The 21,540-nt window shown below is 38.5% G+C and overlaps 1 protein-coding gene across 2 annotated transcripts in view; it reads left to right on the top strand.

The window, feature by feature from the left end:
* Positions 1-15,390, top strand: part of UBE2V2 (ubiquitin conjugating enzyme E2 V2) — a 29,083-nt gene extending 13,693 nt beyond the window's left edge. Inside the window, exons 2-4 of one of the 2 annotated variants that reach the window (XM_074146246.1) lie at positions 1,602-1,747; positions 5,045-5,170; positions 11,907-15,390. In XM_074146246.1, the coding sequence (XP_074002347.1) occupies positions 1,602-1,747; positions 5,045-5,170; positions 11,907-12,053 (419 nt within the window). In that variant the 3' untranslated portion in view covers positions 12,054-15,390. The remainder of the gene's footprint in view (positions 1-1,601; positions 1,748-5,044; positions 5,171-11,906) is intronic. The other variant, XM_074146245.1, reaches the window with a different exon arrangement.
* The last annotated feature ends 6,150 nt before the right edge of the window (positions 15,391-21,540 follow it).

Genomic DNA, 21,540 nt, shown 5'->3' with positions numbered 1-21,540 from the left:
AAAAAAAAATTTTTTTTTTTTTTTTTTTTGCATAGAGACTGCTTGGAATACAGACTAGGATAATGTAAAACCTGAAATCCCAGTGACTAAATAACTGAATGGAAAACAGTTTTCATAGAATCATAGAACAGTTTGGGTTGGAAAGGACCTTAAAGATCATCGAGTTCCAACCCCCCTGCCATGGGCAGGGACACCTCCACTAGAGCAGGTTGCTCAAAGCCCCATCCAGCCTGGCCTTGAACACTTCCAGGGATGGGGCACCCACAGCTTCTCTGGGCAACCTGTTCCAGTGCCTCACCACCCTCACAGTAAAGAATTTCTTCCTCAGATCTAATCTAAATCTCCCCTCTTTCAGTTTAAAACCATTACCCCTCGTCCTATCGCTGCACTCCTTGGTAGAGTCCCTCCCCCCTTTCCTGTAGGCCCAGTTTAAGTACTGGAAGGCTGCTATAAGGTCTCTCCAGAGCGTTCTTTTCTCCTGGCTGAACAACCCCAATTCTCTCAGCCTATCTTTGACCCCCAGCTCTTTTAAACTTGGATAGTATGTATTCCTTGCTCACAACTTTGTATATACCCAGTCTTAGTGTTTTAGTTTTACAGAGTACCTGGAGTCTTCCAGTACAAAAAAGGGTCTCTAGTAAAAATCATGGAAAACACTATAGCTGTAAGTAGCTGTAAGAAAAATATATAGCTATAAGCAGCTATAAGAAAACTGAAGTTTTATTGTATTGTAATATTGCTACTACATCATTGTGCATTTTTTATTTGAAAATAAAAGCATACCGTGATTGCATGCACAAGTGTTAATTAGCTTTGTTCTCTACATCAGTGCTGAAATACCATTTTAACTTGTGATGTAAAGCAATTAAGCATCCACTTGTTTAATAACTATCAGTATCTGTCTCTTTTCATGTATAATAATAAAAATCCAGTAATTATAGCTCAGTGAATATTACTTGTCTCTTTTTTAGAGGCAGTACATCTTCATATTCTGTTGTGAATGTCATTATCTCTCTTTAATAAGTTAATCAGTGTTTCTGTGCTTTGTATTTTTTTTCTCTGTTAAGTGGGAATAATAATCACTATATTAAAAAAGACTTGATTTTTGAGTGGTTTTCAGATACTAAGCTGCTTTTTTAATAAATGAAATCAATTGAAAATATTTTGGTTTTTCTCTTACAGTTAACCTTTATTGAGATCATTTGTGTTAAATGTTGCATTCTTTATTTTTGGAGGGAATTTGCCACATCAATTTCATATTGACTGTAGTTGAGTAGAACTTGTCAGTGAATTGATTTTTTAAATGTGCTGGCTGTAAACAGTACTATGCTTGGGAAAGAGAGTCTGAATTAAGCCATCTCAAACTGAAGAGAGCTTTCTTATTTTCTGTTTTATAGTTTGCATTGCTGTCAGTTGGTAGTAACTAGCCTCCAGTGAAGTGGTTAGTTGCTTCTAAACAATTTAAGTGTGAAATAAATTCACACAGGAAATACTTGTTTGGCTTTGAAAGTATATTCAGCAGTTGCTAGTTCATTACATATAAAAGCAATGAAATTTCCTCGATGTCAGCAGTATTGATTACATTGTTCCCTTTTCTCTAGTTAAAGTACCTCGTAATTTTCGCTTGTTGGAAGAACTTGAAGAAGGGCAGAAAGGAGTAGGTGATGGTACAGTAAGCTGGGGCCTTGAAGATGATGAAGATATGACACTCACCAGGTGGACAGGAATGATTATTGGGCCACCGAGGGTAAGTGTGGTGAATTAAAAGTGGGTTTTTTGAAGTTTGTAGGCAGTACAAAATGCAAAAAAAAAAAAATAATTCCTTTGCTACAGTGTAAAGAAATTAGTTAAAAATCTATGTATGAAGTTGTAGAAACGCTGTATATTCATTTTAGAATTCGTCACTTCCTGGTATGTTAGTAAGTGTTTTCAGTCTGGCCTTCCCTAGTACATGGTTCTGCAGCTGTCTCTCTATAAGCCAGTTGTGATTTGAAATTTATTACTAAGTTAGGAGTATATTCAGTCTGTATTTCCACTGTTACTGCACGTAAGTGTACGGTGATAGTACAGTAAATAGGGTAACTGTCTTTTCACGGTTTATCATATGTGCTGAGTAATTTCAGTTCTGTAGTAAACTGGCAATGTATTTTCAACTTTCACAAGTTTCATCAAGTATAGCAGTTTATGCTTTTCAGTTGAATCATGCCTAAAGACCAAGCAATTTTATATTACCTCTAATAAGATAAAATATATGCACAAAGGTCAAATCCTTCTGTAGGTATGTAGAAGGTATTCTGTAGGTTCTGTAGAATGTCATCTAGACTGAAAAACCTGCAAGAGAAGTAATTGTCTCTGGTGTCTGAGTATCAGCCTCATCAGATATGAATGGACACATCTTTACTTGACTTCTGTGCATGCTTTCTCATGAGAGGTTACAATATGATACAAAAGATCACTGTGTAAATAAGAACTTTAAATGAGTGTACTTCACGTAGCTCGAAGTTAAGCATATGTCTTTCACTGCTAACATGAGGTTACTATTTTGTGTGTCCTTCAGCAGTAGGACACTATCGAAGAACTATCCAAGGCATGAACTGAGATCAGAACTTGGCCTCAGTGAAGATAATGTCTTCCAGAGCAGCAGAGTTCCAGAGTTAGATTCAGTGTAATTCAAACTTCTTTTGGAAGTCAGACTTAGTTACAACTTGTGGCAAACTGTCTTGGACATCTGCATAATTGTGCTGAGCTCCTAAGATTTGGGTATATTTGAGAGAGAATGAATTTAACGACGGTATGCTATGAAAACTAGCTTCTGTGCAATCACAGTGTTTAAATACCCTTTGAAGAAAGTTTGTAGTCTTATGGGTTTTCAAAAGAACTTGTAAATGTGAGCTAACTAAAGTGGTATCTCCCTGACTCTCCAGACAGCCTCCAGAACTTTGTGACTAGTTTCTGGTTCAACCTAAGGTAGAATCCTAACACATCTTTGAAGGGAATGATTATTATGTAGGGACCTATGTGTTTTAAAAAAGCCCACAAAACCAAAGCAAGCTGGGGTGCACTTTAAATTCAGGTAAATTTATATTGCTGTCATTTTCTTTATGAAGGAGTGCACACAAGTAATATTTTGGGCCATTTTGGGGACATGAAGTCTTGCTGATAGAATGACTTGTGGTGATTGTAGATAGTGAAAGCCACCAACTCCCAAGCCCTCTGGTGGCACCTTGAAAAATAGTGCATATCCAGTTTCAGGGTTTATGGAAGATGGGTGGTTTTGGAATTGGCTCAGTTATGTAGGCAGTGTGCAGTTAGGCAGAACACAGAGAAAGTAGCTAATACTGTCCACAGCATGAAGTTCTTCACCTATGTGGCTTCTCTAGAGCTGTCCAAAAATTGCTTACCAGTTGTTGGTTTTTGGTTTTTTTTTTCTTGCTTCATTTGAAATCTTCTTGCTTCATCAGTGACCAAGATGGAGGGAGAAGGGGAAGGTTTGTTTTGGATTAAGGGAGATATTTTTCTGACCCACAAAAGAATGGGTGTTTAGACTTTCAGGGGAACTGGCCAGGGATACTTGGATTGCAGTAAAACTGATGTGGAAAACTGAGCAAAATTGAGAAGCCACCTGGATAGGAATAAAGGAATGAGAATGAGTGCTGTTCTTTTGATTTTTCAGAGTAGTGAGAAGTGTGTATACATTTGGCCTATTTCCACTATAACTGACAGCATCCCTCTCAGGGGAAGGAAACTGTTCTATCTGAGTGAATAATGAGAATTTTTGTTACTGTGTTTTCATGCTGTGATAGCAGCTATGTTACCTGTAGCAGGACAAGGTCACTTCTATTGGGCCTTTAGCTCTTAATGGGAAAAAAATAACAGAAAACCTTTTTTCTAACAAAAGATGTCCTGCTTTGCCTTGTTTTCTTTCTGACCCACTTGCTGCTTGGTCTCTGTGGCTTCTCCAAATTATAGGACATGGTCAGGGTGCTTCAGTACTCTGCTTTCTGCTCTACCTTTGATCGCAGAGTGGACTATCTTTTTATAACTTCACTGTGTGGTTGACACTTCCACTTGGAGAGAATGACACCTGGCAGATGCAGAACAGCTTAAAAGTACCATTACTTATGGCAAAGTAGTAGTACTGGAAAAGCAGAAGTACTGATGCTTCTGGAAAGTTCAGAGGCATGTTACTGGTTTTGCTTCATGTTACCTGTATCTGATGTGCCAGTGGAAAGACAGGTGTAGAAACTGGTTTATCTAACTTGTGGAGCACAGAGGCATGCGCATCAGTGACCAGCAAAGCCACGGATTCTTCTTATTGTGCGTGGCCTACTCGACAAAATTAAAAAAAGGTAGAACCGCACTCGTTTCTAATTGGACTTTCTCAAAATACATTTGCACTTAGTGATCTGTTCCATAGTCACTTTGGAGTAGTGTCTTCTACAAACTAGCTGTCAATTTGGACAGTAAAATTAATAAATCCTTTAGTAAACCAAGCAGTCCTCAGCTATAGAAGTCTTAAGTATCTTCTGGAGTGTTAATTACTTCCAGATATGTTTTTTGCAAATACTATTTTCATCTTGTTCTTGGTTGTCTCTTAACTTTTGGATTATTGGTATCTTAGTCTTTCTCCATTTCCAATTTTTATGCAGTGTTAGATTTTTTTTTTTATGGGGGAAAGCGGTAATTTTCCTAAAGATTATTGATTTTTTTCTCAATCCCCTACTGTGCCAAAGTTGTTTTGGGAATACAGGTGAGCAGGAAAGGTAAGAGTAAAATGTGAATTAAAAAAATAATTGTATTCTATTAAAACTTTGATATGGTATTGTCAATAAGTAGTGTAATTCATACATATTTGTCAAGTAATCAATATACCAAAGCAGTGGAATATCAATCAGTAATCCAAGACCATCAATTGTTACATAATATTAACAGGTTTATAATTAGCTTCTATTTCTTAATCTTTATTCCTCTTGCCTTTGTTTTTTTTTATTCATGAATATTCAGCTTTCAGTAAGATGCATTAGTCTGTCTCTTTGCTTTCTAGACAAACTATGAAAACAGAATATACAGTCTGAAAGTAGAGTGTGGACCTAAATATCCAGAAGCACCTCCTACAGTTAGATTTGTAACTAAAATTAATATGAATGGAATAAATAATTCCAATGGAATGGTAAGTTGAAATGGTAAGATCAACCATGTTGTTAATCTGTACTATAAATTATTTCTGTGAAAAACCCAGGTGAGGAATATGCATGTTGGACAGAGCTTTCATATTTAAATGTTACAATATAAGTGCTTGGCTTAAATCAAAATTTGGGTGCCTACTGCTTCAGATCTGTAGGTATTTACAATGTTAGTGGTTCTTAGTGGCTTATCAATGAGATGAGCATTATTTATAGTATTGGAACAGTTGTTTCTTTAAAATGAAGTTGAAGATTTAGTTTTGGACAGAAAAAAAACCTATTTAAACAGTGTGTAGGCTTTTCCCTTGTAACACTCGTATAAAAGGGGATTAGATTAATATTGTAACAGGAGTATTACAGACTTTATCTGATGTTTCCATTAATTAAAAATGGAGATTATTCCTGATGAGCCTCACTCTGGATGTAGTAACTCATCTGTAATGAACTGATGTATTTAAACTTTTGTTTTCTTTATACTGGGTTTATTCAAATCCAAGGTGATTCTGAGCTTCAGTCTTAGGATATTTTGATATAGATGGTAATCACTTTCATTTTAAAGATCAATTTGTCATAAGATACTTTCCCTGATCCTGCATTTAGGGTGGGGTGAGCTCATGTACATGAGCAACGGCAGCAGCTCAAGCAAGTTTGTTACTCCACTATTCACTGGGTACTTTAATCCTGTAATTAAGTCGGAAGTACCTCACGTGAAAGGAGGGGTGAGCTGTCTTGCGCTTACAATAGTATATGTGTATATCAGCAGGACATACAATAATATATCACACTTGTCTGTGTGTATGTTTGTCTTTAGTGAATGTAAAATAATTGGGCTAAGGTAATACTTAAAGGTGAGTCAGAGAGCATCTTTGGATTTTAAATAATTTGCAGGATTTAAAAGAAAAGTGGAGTTGTATTTGTGTAATTAACAGTACTGAAATGTGAAGCTTAAGTATCTCAATGACTGTAGCAGAGAGAGGTTCTCAGGGGTTCATTTGAGCTGCTGTAGGTGGTAGTGGAGTGTACTGGTTGGTCATCCAAAGCCAGTGCACTAACAGTTCAGAGATAATCTAAAATTAATTTGAAAATAATTATTGGATAGCCAACAATTTTACTGTACCTGAAGATCTTACTGAAATTGCTGTTGACAAACCAGCTGTTGCCCTTCATCACAACTGTGCCGTGTTTATTAAGAGGTGGTGACTAGCAAAAGCCGTGCATCTGGAATGCAGAAGAGCTTTTGGTGTGTTTGTAATATTATTTTCATACCTCTCCCTAATAACATGTATTATTGTGAATCAGAAAAGAATTATGCTCTTGTTGCTTCACCTGTGTGTGCCTGAGAGCGTAGGTGTTGGTTTCTGGAAGCAGAATCTTAGACCTGCAGAGCCCAAAGGCATGTGTTTCCCGAACCGGTCGGCTTGGGCTTTTGTTTGGAGAAGTCTAAACTCCTTCGGCTTGTTGAGGAACAGGATGAATACTGTGACAGGAAATCCACCTGGTGGTTTTAGAAGCACTCTTAAAATCCAGTCATCGCAACAGGAAAATTTGATTTTAATAAGTTTATAAGCTTATACAAAACCTTCATTCAATTTTCCCCCATGAGTTCTATAAACTAGTATATCTTATGAAGGATTTGCTGTGTAAATGCATATTTTTTTTTTTTAGTGGATTTAAATAGGCCTAAATAGGATTTGTAACAAAAACAGTTTTCATAACTAATGTATTTAAAACTCATTTATTGTGTAATTTTCAATGCGCCTATTTTCCTGGTATCTTGCATTTTAGCTTATTTCACCATTGTTCCCACTAGAGTTGTGCCAAATGTGTCAGATAAACTGGAGGCACCTTCAGCATCCCTGGAATGGTTCATGTTGCCGCTTCCTATTTTAGTTCCTTCATGTTTCTTCCAAGCTGCTGTCTTGCTTTCTGATCGTCTTTCATGTAATAGATCTGAAGCGGTTTGCTGAATAGTGAACGACAGGGTATTACCTTCAGACAAGCCCTACTACCCATGCTTCTGAGTCCTGTTTTTTGACATATGGCCAGCTTTTAATCAAGCTGCTTAAAGTTGAAAAAGTTGGCGACCTGCAGAAAAGATAAACAGCAACCAAAATTGTATGTCATAGGATTATCAGACTACTCAAAGCATTTGTAATGTTCTTAAAGAACGCTTTACAGGCGGTGTGTGCCAGTTGACACCTGAGGAAAAGTAGAACCCCCAGTGTGGGTTTAGAGGGTGATAACTTCTGTTGAGTTGGAGTGTGAATGCTGGAGGGGGGAGATGAGTATGTGCTAGAGTTAATTGTGGCCTAAGGCAGCTAGTCTCAAACTGCCTCATTGGCAGTGGTTCTCAACCACTTTATACTTTGCATGACAAGTGCACGTGTGTGTGTGTGTGATGAATTTATCTATACTGACAGTTACAAGTTTATTGACCTTTTGTTTGATTATTCTGAGCGAGGACTTCTGCTTGCAGGTAACTTTTCCATCAGCAGCATATCTTCAGGGATCCCAGACATTGCTGTTCGATAAATTTAGTGTAGGGAAGGAGAGGGCTACTTCAGGAGTGTGTTATCTCAAAAGACTAAACTTAAGTGCTCTGAGTCACCCTGTTAAATTGCCTTCCTTTTCTTATCTGTGTGTTTGTTTTTGTGGTTTTCTGCTTTTCAGTTTGCCTATGGAGCTACTGCGTTTGTGTACAGAATTCGGGTACTAAGTTCAGAAAAGCTAGTCCAAGTATTTAGGTAGGGCTGGACAGAATGGCTTTATGTGCTAATGCCATCACTGTTGTAAAATTGTTTTTAAATTATTGTTCTTGATGCTCCAGGGTCTTTTCTCTTGGAGACTTGTGTATCCTGTATTGATAAAACACAGGTTGCATTCTGACTTGCTATTTATTTTCCCATGGTCTTTTGACGATGCTAATTTTTGCATCTGTGAGAGAGCTCTTCAGCAGTCTGTCTTGCAGGATTTTTAATCACTTCTGTTCATTTAAATACCATTTACAGCTGGAAATACTTGCTTCCTTTAACTCACTTGGGACTCTGTCAGCTATAAATCTGTAAACTGTTGTCCAGTTACTGCTTTGAGTATGTTTATTGCGGACCAAGCAGTTTGCTGTTACTTAAAGTTAAGATATAGGGAACATATATAAACACTGAATACTTTGCAACATTGTGTAAAATTACTTGTTTTAATTTCAATTGTTTAGAAAAAGTTATGCGTTATATATATTGCTTCTCTTGCTATTGTTTAAAGATTTACAGTGGTGTATCCCCAGAATAAAAGAGTCTTCAGCAGCTTTATTAGCTATTATGTGACTTTGAAATTTCTTCCTCTGTGACCCAGGATATGTACTTAAGTATTACCTAATGCTTTTTTGTGATTTGAATGTAGTTTGTATCATTCTTCCAAATATCTTATGATTGTTATTCATAAAATGAATTTATTGTGCGCTGACTTGGAAATAAATTCTGCGACACCAAAAATAGAACCTGAGCCAAAATCTTTACTGCTGCAAGATGTCATGAAAAATGTTGGTGCCTTGCAGAAAAGAGATTTGAGATAAACAGCAACAAAAATGTCATGTTTAGCAGTCTTTACTCAGAAAACATTCATAACATTGTTAAAGTGGAGTTTACAGTCTCTGAGTTTTTTGCTGCAAATTCCCGGCCGACAAAGAAAAGCTGGAGGAGCTTACTTCTAAGTGACTTGGGTCTCATATTCCAGTACAGCCAGTGTATGTAGAATTGCATTGTTTGAACAGCACTGGTGATGAACTGCCATGTGCTGTAATTGAGGCACATCTCCAGACTTGAGAGAGCATACAAAGGCACAGTTGAGGAGAAGTGAGGAAAAGGAAGATGGTATGAAACCAGAATTTCCAGGCATTTGGGGAGTCCCAGAGCAACTGCCTTTCTGGCCATTTTTTGCTAACCCTTTCTTTATTTGGACAGATAATTATATTCATTTTCTTTCTCAAAGAAAAATCTAAAACTACCTCTTTCTTCTTATCCATGTTGGTTTAGCAGTGGTCTTCTAAAACAGTTTATTATCACATGGGTTTCCACAAATAAGTGCACGTCTTGGGAATGGTTGGGAATCTTCTGTTGCAATCATTACCCAATACTGTAGCTTTTTTCTCCCCTATTTTTCTCAGGGGGATTATTGGGGTTTTTTTTGTTTTGTTTTGGGGTTTTTTTTTGGCAGGTCAGTGAAATATAATATGGTCTTTTCTCAGCTACTTTAGCTAGGAAGTATTGTAATTCAGACTAACGTGGAGATTTTTTAAAGTACTGCTTTGCCAGAGGACTTCCACCAAAGCATCAGGGAGTACTCTCACATTTTGTTCCGTCTTGCTAAGTTGAAGAGGATGTCAGGTTAGATGCACTGAAGTATTGACAAATGTTAATAAGAGTGTCTGTGTGAGAGACAGGGGAAATAAGCTCTTAAACGTCTGCAGCTATATGCTAGGTGAACATAAGAACTGAGCCCTTGTTTCTTCTCTTACCATGATACTTATGCACCCTGAAGTTTTTCTTCTTTCTGTAGGAACCCATGAGGAAAAATGGTGGTCTTGTGCATTTCTCATGGCATTTTCTATATGGAGAACAGTTTTGAGTAGTGTGATATTTACTGTTTTAACTTTTGAAATGAATTCATGTTGTTCCTAGTTTGCTAAGTCCAGCTTGTTGGGTAGAAACTCTGGAGTGTCCTCCTTTAATCTTATCTAGAAGGATTGGAAAGGAACGGATCTGTAAGAGCTTGTACCTCAGAACAAAGATTCAGGCTAAATGATGCCTTACTTAAGCTGCTACATGATAACACGGGTGATCTCTTATCAGAATTTCCCTTTTACTTACTGGTGGTTTTATCTAATAGTCTGCTCTTTAAGAAAAGAGAACCCATTTTCCTGTTGCAAAGATTGTTCTGCTCTGATATTGCCTCTTATCTGCCACATTAAACCAAATATCCCCTTAAAAAAGAAATAGTAGTAGTCCAGGAATTGCAGTGATGGTCTGACCAGTGTTACTTTCGAAACCTTTCTGTATTACTCATACACTCATGCATGTTTTAAACTGGCATGGTCTTGCTGCATAATGGAGCTTTCCTTTTGATGCTCCTTTTCTTTCTATTTTATTAATGTTTGCAATAACTGTTAAGTAATCTGACTGTCTTTTATACCGTGGTTTGATTATATGCTGTCTTTGGCAGCTCTACTGACTTTAAAGGGGTTCTCGACTCTGAGCAGAACATGATTTGTGTGAGGAGAAATGCTTATAGTGCTGAGCTGCGAATTGGATCAGGGATCCTGCTTAGGGACTTCTTTCCAAGGTGGTTTTTTTTTTTTTTTTCAAACTGGGTGGGTTCTATCAGTTCAGGTCAGAAAGTAGCTCCATATAGATTTCGTGGTTCACCTCAGCTGACAGGCGGCAGCATTGCTAAAGGAACAGTGCTTTTAGTGAGAGGGAGCAGAAGTTTCTTGGGTTGGTATAGCTGCCCGAGCCAGCATATGAACCTCAGTTTCCTCCTACAAAAAGGTTTAGTCTCATCTGGTGCTCTGAAAATAGACAGCCTCACTTCGAACAATCTAGAAATAAAGTGTCTGTGTTAACGTTCTTATTTCTGACTCCAGTGTTGTTTTTTTCTTTCAGTTTGCCTTAATTAAGATGGGATAAGAAACTTCTTGATGTTTTATGCTGCCTAAATTATAAAGCAGTGGTTTCCAGCACTTTTATAGCCATGTGAGCTGCCCATGCTACTCTGCCAATGGAATTCAGTAGCGTGCAATAGCCCTATTCCTGCCCATGGGCCTGCTTTGCAGTTGCACAGCTGTAGGCCCCTCTGTCTTATAAAGTTCCTCCTTGCAGGGGCTGGGTGGCCAGGACTTATCTGCTGCCAAAACAATTCCCGAGCTGACTTTCAATTGCTGACTTTCCTATGGAAACCTCCCTGTTATAATATAATTGTGTAAATTGTCCCACAGGTTTTATAAGCGCATAGGAGAAGTCCCATGTCCTTTCCTTTCAGTTCATATACAAATTGGTAAGTGATGTACAGTAATCTTCACGGCTCCATAAGATGACTTACTGTAAGAAGGATGCAAAGAGCTAAGAAATGTCCAAACATTATGAATCAGTTATTTCAATATTTCAAGCAATTTATTAGTATCCTTAGTAACTCTCAATGTATCAGACGCATCATGTAATATTGTTGTGAAATAAATCACTAAAGATACTTGTAGCAAGGGAAAAACAACGGAGGCTTTCCTTTAGAACGGTATTCTACGGACTCTTGTGTTGCAGGTTCTTTTAAAGAACTGAGGAAAACTCAAGTGTATATATTGGCATAATGAAGGTGATGACTTTTTTTCTTTTTTGGAGGTAATTTGAAATAAATTAATAAATGTTACAAGATACGGCTCCAGTTTTGCAGTGAACGCTTTGCTGATCTCCTGTTCCCCCCACCCCTTTCCTTCTCACTAATATTAGTATCAGCACAGATGGAAGGGTCTACCTGCATGGATTTTATTGCAGAATCTGTATCTGTGTGTAAGTATATGATTGTTTTCCTTAAAGTATTTTATGAACGCAGGGACTTTATGCAACAGAGAAAGTGTCAGGGAATGCTTAGACCCTTTCTTAAAACAATTAGGTCAAAGCAGTTATTTATGTAGAGATTTTGTATTTCATCATAACTTACAACTCTCTCTTCTTTTTCCAGGTGGATGCACGGAGCATACCAGTGTTAGCAAAATGGCAAAATTCTTATAGCATTAAAGTTGTACTTCAAGAGCTAAGACGTCTAATGATGTCCAAAGAAAATATGAAGCTTCCACAACCTCCAGAGGGACAAACTTACAACAATTAATTTTAGCTGATTCTCAAACTTCTGTCTTAAAACAACAACCTTCTACTCATGTAAATGTCTTGATTAAATCTCACGATGCAAACACCCACACATTAAAAGAATTTCAGCTGGTATACATGACCTGGACATTTGTAAGAATATATATAATATATGTATGCCCAATATGTTTTCAGGCACTATGGGAGAAAAAGGCAGCACAATTATTTTTTTCTCTTATCGAGGCACTGTCATTTAAGTATAAGCCTGAAATAGCCTAAAATTGGAATTCAGGTTTTACAAGATGAAAGCATGACAGAAAGTGTCAGATTGCTGTGGAATAATATATGTTTCTGAAAATAATCTCTTGAGAAGGCAAAATATAAATGGCATGCTTTATCCATCTTGCTTAGTAAAAGAGCTGCAGTTAAATTTGTTTTAAAGTAGCAGGTACAGTGAATACCGTTGCTCATCTTGTTTAATTTTGCAAGGGTGTGGGTGCCGACTACTAGTAGTGTCACAAAGTATGTTCAAGATTGTTTTGATACCTGTATTTATAAAATGGGGGGATTAATTTTTGTTAAGCAGCTCCTGTGTGTTACATGTATCGGACATGGCAAATATTTGTTTACAGTCTTTGTTCTAATAAACCATGCATTTAAGTTTTAGTGAAACAAAGGAAATGTATGGATATGTGATTGAGATTAAAGTTAGTCTTAAAATGTAAATAAAATGTGGAAAGTGTCTGAGGCTGTGCCATTTCTATAATAGTGATGTAATATATGTACAGTAACTTGCAGAAGTAGTGGAAAGCCAAACATAATATTGCTGCTGGTTTTACATGCACCTTTTATTCTTACACTTCTGTACGCTTAGTTTACTTGAGAGGTCAAGGTATTCCGTTTGTTGCAGGGGAGTAAGTTCTGTGGTCTGTAGTACGACTTCTCTAGAGAAGCTTGCACTGTGTATGTATATATTACTTTAAAAAAAAACAACAACACTGACCCCAAAATAAAAACAAAGAAACTCTTTTCTACCCACCTCCCCTTCACCTCCCCTCCAGATTCTTTTGAGAAACGAGCATAACTTTTGACTTTGCCTACTTGACCTCTGAGCAGTTTCCAGACCACATTGCTGAAGTCTGTCCTACTTCTCGGTCCTTTGTCTTGCTTTTGCAGTTACTGCCTTAATTCTTGCTTTCTTGCGTTTTTTCCTCTTTTGTGTTTCTTACTTTTTTTCTTCTCTGTTCCACTCTTGCCTTTTCTGAAACACAAAAAAATAGAAACTTCAGGCAGCTTTAATAAAAATTACACCCGTGGTACAGATCATCGTATTTCCATCTGCGTTCCATGTATCACATGCCATGACAGGGCTGTCTTTGTAGCTGGAATGCTTTCCTGCCTCTCCTGCAATTGTTGGTCTGTTTTTTCAATGTATTCTGTCTGGTGGGAACACTGGTTTTAGTTCTGTTACTGATTTCTCATAAGAAAGTAGTTAATGCTGTCCTTTTGGAAATTATACCTTCTTTTCCTCTTGGAAAACGCAAGCCTTAGTTCATTTTGGTGAGAACATATAACATTGGGAGTCGGTCAGCTGTTTGCATTCAAAATTTTATTTAGTGGTTCTTTTGAAAAAGTGAATATAATCAAAAGCCATCAACAACCAGGTAAATTTCTTTTATATGCCTTTGCCTGTTTCTGATGTAAAGAATGAACCTTTAAAAGCAATAAACTAGGTGTTCTTTGTTTTGGTTTTTTTTTTTATGGAAAGGTTTCATTAGTATTTGTCAGTTTATGCTTTTTAGAGAAATTGGACTCTTCCAGAATTGGTGGATTTGTAGCTGCCAGATACCTCCTGTCTGTATTTATATAACATATCATTTGTGATGGTTTGGCTGAAGTGCATTGCAACGTTTTCTTACTTGATTTAATTTGAATGATTTTGATGCCATTAAATTTTTTTTCTTACACTAACACTGCTAATCTATATTTCATCAATTAAAGTAATGGAACTGTACAGTTCTGAGATGTGAATTTTTGGGAAAATTTCAGCATAAACCATTGAGAGAATGAGAAATACTTGTAAACTATTATATGGTTGATAACGTAATTTAAGAGACCGATTTATTTGCAGAGCATGAAAAAGGGTGGGTTGGTTGCTTGGTTGTATGTGGTGCAAGTTGATCCCTCAACAGTTGTTCCTCCTTGTCTGTACTCTGACCACTTAGTATCTCTGAAAATCTGCATATCCAGCTGTATGTAGGGTCTTTTTGCAGAAGGAAAAAGAAAAAAAAGGTGGAGGGAGTTGACCTGACAGCAGGGTATGTAATATAAAGGATGACCAAAAATATTCCTGCGGTGATTTTAAGTGTGTTGGTTTTCCATTTTGCTCACGCTGGAACGAGTCTTAGTGTAATTAATTATGAAACTTTAAAACGTCTTTGACTACTGCATGAAGTCGAGAGCCTCCTCAAAACTGTTTTTAATATCTGAAGAAGATTTTGAAGCACTGGTGCTTACTCTCCTCCAGAAAGGTTACGTTGTTTTACAGGTATCCGTGTCTGATCAGTATTTACTTGGTAATTTCTTTCCTCATGTTCTTGTGGTTTCTTTTAGGTAACCTACTTAGATGCCAGAAATTTAATTTTCCTTTTACAAGTATTTAAGTTGTGTTATGTTCTTTTGGCAAGATTTGAATTTGCTGCTGTTAGCAAATGTGTATTTTTTTTTTTCTTCTCAAAACTGTAATTGTACGTCTTGCAAAGCAGAGCACCATTTTAAGCCAGTTGTGTGAGGGGCAAAGTGCGAAAGTGCTAAATATAATGCGGTTTTTTTTTTTTTTTTTTGAAATTGCATTTGAAAATCCATGTTATGTTGGTGGCCATCAACTGGGATTTAAAGTAGCTTCGTGCTCTGAAGCATTGCCAAAGTTCTTGTTTTTGGTTGTTTGAGGGAGGGATGAGTTTATTATGAAACAAAGAGAAAAAACCAAACAAAACCCAAAGATGGTATGATTCATGCTTCATACACCTTAGGCTTGCTCATTATAGCTTATGGAAATATCCGCGTTACAAACAATGTGCTTTACTCATTGATAATGAAGTACGTGCAACGTCCCGAGGTGTGCACCTGCCAATGGCCTTGATTGCGCTCTTCTTCCTGAAGGCAAGTTGAGAATGCTGGACACCCAGCGAGACAGAGGCGGGAGGGAACCCCTCAACCATTATGAAATAAATGCATAATATGCATTCCTTCTAATGTTTGGTATTGCATAGGGGACACCTAAAGGAAAATTTTAGTGCATCCTATGACACTCGATCAACTACAATAATAATAATAATAAACTCTGTAATTTGGACAATTTGGACAAGTATTTGTGTTTTACATGGTTACTTACATGGTACGTTGGCTGAAATGTATTTCCTATTTAATAGCTTTCAGGACAATAATTCAGGGCCTAAAAATATTTACTACACTTCCCTTGCACTATGGGCAGGCCACCGGGTAGTCATCCTACGACAGTCAGGATATCTGACTACTACTTGTTTTTATTCTGACCTCTAGTTTTTTGAAAATGGCCAGATTGCCCCTGGTGTGGCTTGTCTCAACTGCTGGAGAAGGAGGAATAAATTGCTATTAAGCAAGCCTAAATATGTTACTGTCACAAAAAAAGGTGACTTTGAACTCCTGTTGGTCTTTTTTGCAAGTAAAGTTCCGGATAGAAGTGAAGCAGTGGGACAAAATACGTTTCTCACATTTTTTTTCCAATTAATGTGTTCAGAACTCTTTCGTGAAGCCTAGGAAGGTGTCTGAGGTGGGGAGCTATTGGAGGAACATGATGAATGCCTGTTATCTCTAATAATAATAATACTAATTTTTAAAAAAAAGCTTTAAAACTTATTAATGCATCTGTGTTAAGTCTACATAATGAAACGGCTGTGGGAGAGGGTTTTCTTTTACCTGTTCTGGTGATTGCATTATTCCCTGTAACAGTGTATTACATCAATTCTGCTGCAGACCCAACCAATCATGGGCTAAAATGACATGAAGGATGCACTGCTTGTAGTGCTGGAAGTATGAAAATGACTTGCGCTGCTTTAAGAAAATACAAGGAAACACGTTTCACTAGCTGAGCTCGGCTTCCATAGGAAGGAGTACTCCGTTCAGTGGTTAAAATGTCAGCTTTCTGCATTACTTTAATGTTGATGTGGTTTGTAATGTGAGTTGGTTTTTGGGGTTTTTTTTGTTTGTTTGTTTGAACTAAATGGATGTATACCTTCAGCTCAATTGATAAATAGTTGTAAATGAATGTGCAGTCCATTCCATTCTATAAGATACGTGTCATGTACCAACTCTCAAGTAGCATTCCCATATTCAAACCGTTCCATGAAGTTTTTCAGTCTTTACCATTTTCAAATAGTGATAAATACAGAAAGCTTTTTATTATTTATACTAGTGCCAAACTATATAAACAGATAACTTAATGGATGATGTTGAGATTATGCACAAATAACCAGTGCTTGGGATCTCTTGATATAATGTGTGTTTTCTATACTAATTTAGGACTTTTCACCATTTCTTAACGGAAGCATCCCAACCTTCTGCTTTTAGTATATGCAGTATGGATAAAACGTAAACGTTGTTTTACAATGTATAAACTGTGCAGCTTGGGTTAAAAAAAAAAAAAAAAATCCTGAATATTTATTAGCTCAGAAATACCGAAGGAATGGCTGTGCAGACATAAACAGGGAAGGTTTTTATCAGTCGCTTTGTGCTTATTCCCACTCTGCTCCCTGGTGATTATTATAGATGTGTAGGTATGCTCATCTAGCACATTGGCTGTTTTCATTTTGAATTTTGATTATTATATTTTTAAGTCTGCAGGAATGAGAAAAGGAGAGGGGAAGGGTTTGATTTCCTTCTGCAATTTCTACTGATTAAAAATTATCACGAAGAAACCTGGTAAACACATCTGTTACTGGCTTAACTTGATAATAGAGTATAAAAAATTGGCTATTTTTTTTCCAATTGTCACAGGAGTAAAAGCTGTTACGATTAGCATGAGAGCAGCTCAGACAGTAGAGTGGTGAATTTATCATGAAGAGAGTGTTTCCAGCAGATCAAGGAAATTTGGTTAATATGTGAGCGAGGGTTGAGCAGAATGACTTTGGGAGGTGAACTAGCACTTGGAACTCCTTAAATTCAGCCTGAGAGGGCTTAACCCAGTTCTGTCAATCACTTTTTTGAGATAGCAGTTTTAAATGCAGGAATATTCTAAGCATTGTGGTGAAGTACAGCAGGTTGAGATGACTCCGTTTCTTTTAGGTTTTCGTATGCAAAACTTGCCACCCTGAGGAGATGTGTAAACCAAAAGCATGGAGGTGCATGATGCTGCAGCTGGCTCCATAGTTCCCAGGTTAATCTCAGCAATTAGTGATCAACTGTTTAAAGTTTAAATGTATGCGTGTGAGTCAATAGTATTATTGAGAAAAGTCTATACTAAAAGCTCTTTGCTTTTGTCATGATACCAGGTGAATTGCCAGCAACCCTGACCCTTAATTTTTCTGGCCAACTGTTTCTTCCACTGTTCATTGTTTGCTGGCCGGGAGTTTCATGAGAGAGTGTTATTTCTCATCTCTCGGTGGTGTGTCACACTTCGAGCTGTGGGACCGTCTGCTTCTGAGAAATCTCCAAAGTAAATCCTTGTCACAACATCATGGTTTCAGGATTCATGGAGACAGTCATAGCCATCTTCGTTTGTGTTTTCTGAAACCTTTTCCTATTGTATGTATATTCTTTTTTCTGTATGGAGATTCACAGATTAAATTTATGATCTCGTATGGTACTGCTATCCTCTAACAATAGATTCGATTTATTACAGCCTTATCAGAACATGTTTCAAACCTCTGTGTCCTTATAGTCAGCATCAAATGTACGAGTCGTTGCATTTATAGTGAAATTCTTATGCTAAGTTAGTGCTATACTTCCATTCCTTAAATGCTGTAACTTTAAAGTACCAAAATAATGTGAAATGAAAATTTATAGCCATAATGTTTCTAGTTAGCAATGTTTTTATGTCATTATTCAATCACTATGATAATTATTTGCTTCCTTGAGCTGTCATTCAGATTGCACATTAAACACTCATTATTTAAAATCTTAAGAGTGTCACCTCAATTAGTAGTGTAATGGTTTTGATCTTCAGAGTGGGATGCCATGAATAGAGTACTGCTTTGGAAGCTCTTCGTTCTGCCGCCCTGCTTTCAATCTGTTGAAAAAAAATTAATATTCTGAACTGCTCACGTTCCTTAGAGTAGTAACTATTTCTTTCAAATACTCTTCACTTTTACCTTTGGATTTGTTTGGAATTGTTGTGTTTATTCATTCAGTGTAACAATGTTCACTTTCAATCTCTAATGCTTTATGGTGTTTTTGTGATTTTTATAATTCTATTATATCTGTATGATAATTGGTATCGAAACAGAAGCCAATAAAAATGGTGCACTGCTTTACTTGACAGATGCACAAATCACATACGCTGCATCAGCAAGTCTGTAGCTGAAGACAAGGGGCAAGTAGAGAGGGAAGGAATTAATGTAATTTAAGTATATACAACTCCTGACACCATTCAAAAAACAGGCTGTTCTCTGTGTAAAACTGAGTATTTGCTTGGCGTTTACATGCCTGCTACCACACAGCTGAACTTATATGATACAGCCATCTAGATACACAGGTGACCGGTAATTTATCTCCAGACAGGAGTGGTTTAGTGCAGCCATAGCAAGAACTAGAGTCCTGTTGTAGATGCTTTTTTAGCATTTGGTGGACAGCTGGCTGAACGTGAGCCAGCGGTGTGCCCAGGTGGCCAAGAAGGCCAACAGCACCCTGGCCTGTGTCAGGAACAGTGTGGCCAGCAGGACCAGGGGAAGTGATTGTCCCCCTGTACTCGGCCCTGGTGAGGCCCCACCTCAAGTCCTGTGTTCAGTTCTGGGCCCGTCAATACAGGAAAGACATTGAGGTCCTGGATCACGTACAAAGAAGATCAAAAAAGCTGGTGAGGGTCTGGAGGACCCCACAAGTCTTGTGAGGAGCAGCTGAGGGAGCTGGGGTTGTTTAGCCTGGAGAAAAGGAGGCTGAGGGGAGACCTGAAAAGGAGGGTGTAGAGGTGGGGGTCGATGTCTCCTCCCAAATCACAGGTGATAGGACAAGAGGAAATCATAGAATCATCTGGGCCGGAAGGGACCTTCAAAGGTCATCTAGTCTGACCCCCCCCGCAGTCAGCGGGGACACCCCCAACTAGACCAGGTTGCCCAGGGCCTCGTCGAGCCTTACCTTGAATGTCTCCAGGGAAGGGGCCTCAACCACCTCCCTTGGCAACCTACTCCAGTGTTCCACCACCCTCATGGTAAAGAACTTATTCCTAATGTCTAATCTAAATCTGCTTTTTTCCAGTTTAAAGCCATTACCCCTTGTTCTGTCATTGCCGGCCTTTGTAAACAGACTGTCTCCAGCCTTCCTGTAGGCACCCTTCAGGTACTGGAAGGCCACTGTTAGGTCTCCCCGGAGCCTCCTCTTCTCCAGGCTGAACAACCCCAGCTCCCTCAGCCTGTCCTTGTAGCAGAGGTGCTCCAACCCCTGGATCATTTTCGTGGCCCTCCTCTGGACCCTCTCTATCAGGTCCATGTCCTTCTTATATTGAGGGCTCCAGACCTGCACACAGTACTCCAGGTGAGGTCTCACCAGAGCAGTGTAAAGTGGCAGAATCACCTCTCTGGATCTGCTGGCAACACATCTCTTGATGCAGCCATGCATCAATGGCCTCAAGTTGCACCAGGGGAGGTTTAGATTGGATATTAGGAAAAATATTTACACTGAAAGGGTTATTAAGCATTGGAATGGGTTGTCCAGGGAAGTGGTGGAGTCATCATCCCTGGAGGTATTTAAAATATGTGTAGACGTGATGCTGAGGGACATGGTTTAGTGGTGGTTTTTGTCAGTGTGGGGTTGATGGTTGGACCTGATGATCTGAAAGGTCCCTTCCAACCTAGACAATTCTATGGCTCTGTGTGTAATAGCTGGAATCTGATTTTTGTCTGTACTATTTAAAGATGAGTGGCAAAATGTTTTGGTATTAAACTCCTGCTGTATCGCAAATGCTGTTTGGCGGATAGTTCTTGCTTGCTGTGGCTTGTAATTTAGCAATACTTATTTTGTATTTTCATAGTATTGGTTGGGATTATTCTACCTTGGTCTTCTGAAGGATAAAGAACACATGCATGTGCGTGCGTGCACGTACTCTCACACTTACAAAACATGTCGGCAAACAAAGTCATGTTGCTTCTTCTCCCCAGTCGTTTGGGACAGGAGTTAGATGGGGTAGCTCAAAATGTTTTGTTGGAATGGCCAGCTAGTCATAACTGTGTGGTAGCCACGTTTCTTCTGTTCATCACGCCTCACCTGTAATCCAGATCACCAAGTAGCAGTGGTCCGATCCTTTGCTGATCTTTCTAATTTCAAGGGAGCTACTTTCCAGGTCCTAGCTGGAGGCACCTAGCTCAGTCTGCTTCTGCTTACCCAGGAGGAGAGCCCCATGCTGGTGTCTCCTTACTCTGTCCTCGCCCTTCTGCAAGGAGTCCCGTGGTTTCCGTGGAAGCCGCTTGGGAGCGGAACAAGGAGCTCTGTGGCTCCCAAACGGGGCCGTGGCAGCTTGAAAGCACACTTTCCCTCAACATTGATATTTCACAACTCTCCCTCAACTAAGTAAAATTCAATTTATAACTTGAATCCTTGAAGCATTTACTCAAAGAAGCGTGGCTACTCGCTTTCTGTGGTGATGACCACAGAATGTAGACTCCTCCTTTCTCTCCCTGTCTCCAAAGCAGCAGTTGCCCATTAGGCTGTGATCCCTCTGAGGTAAGAACACTTATAAGCAAGGTAGCAAGCCTTGCACAGGCAGGTATCTAAGTCAGAAATGAGTGGAAAACCTGGGAACTGGTCACAGCCTGGATTCTATGCTCTCCTCGAAGTGGGGGTGAATTTTATCTTCCAGTATTGAGAAGGTATTCTTTCATCATTGCCTCTGGTTGCCTTTATCCATGGCAAAATTTGAGTTGTGGAAGCTCTTGGATAAGCAGAGAGATCCTTTCGTGATGTTTGGAGATGAAAACTTACCGTGGAAAGCAGGGCAGTCCTTATGCAGACTTTACAGGACTCCAAAATAAACCCTCCAAAATACTTTGCAGAAGAAAGATGAAAACTCATGTTTGGCACTGGGAGGGGTGTGTGGGAGCATATTTAGGAATGACAGCCAAAATCCATAGGTTTTGGGTCAAGTTCTGACAGGGCAATTAAACAGTATGTATTTCTAGGAGAGGAATTTCTGGTACAGAATGCTTTTACAACCCCAATCCGCATTTACCTTCATCCGAGTATTCTGAAAATAACTATTTTTCTGTTTAGGAGGGAACATGTCTTCAGGTTTCATTGTAAAATAATGAGTGAATGGCCTGGGC

The sequence above is a fragment of the Numenius arquata genome, chromosome 4 (assembly GCF_964106895.1).
Source record: "Numenius arquata chromosome 4, bNumArq3.hap1.1, whole genome shotgun sequence".
NCBI lineage: Eukaryota > Metazoa > Chordata > Aves > Charadriiformes > Scolopacidae > Numenius > Numenius arquata.
The sequence above is the reverse complement of the archived record's forward strand: the minus strand, read 5'-3'. Positions and strand labels throughout refer to the sequence as shown.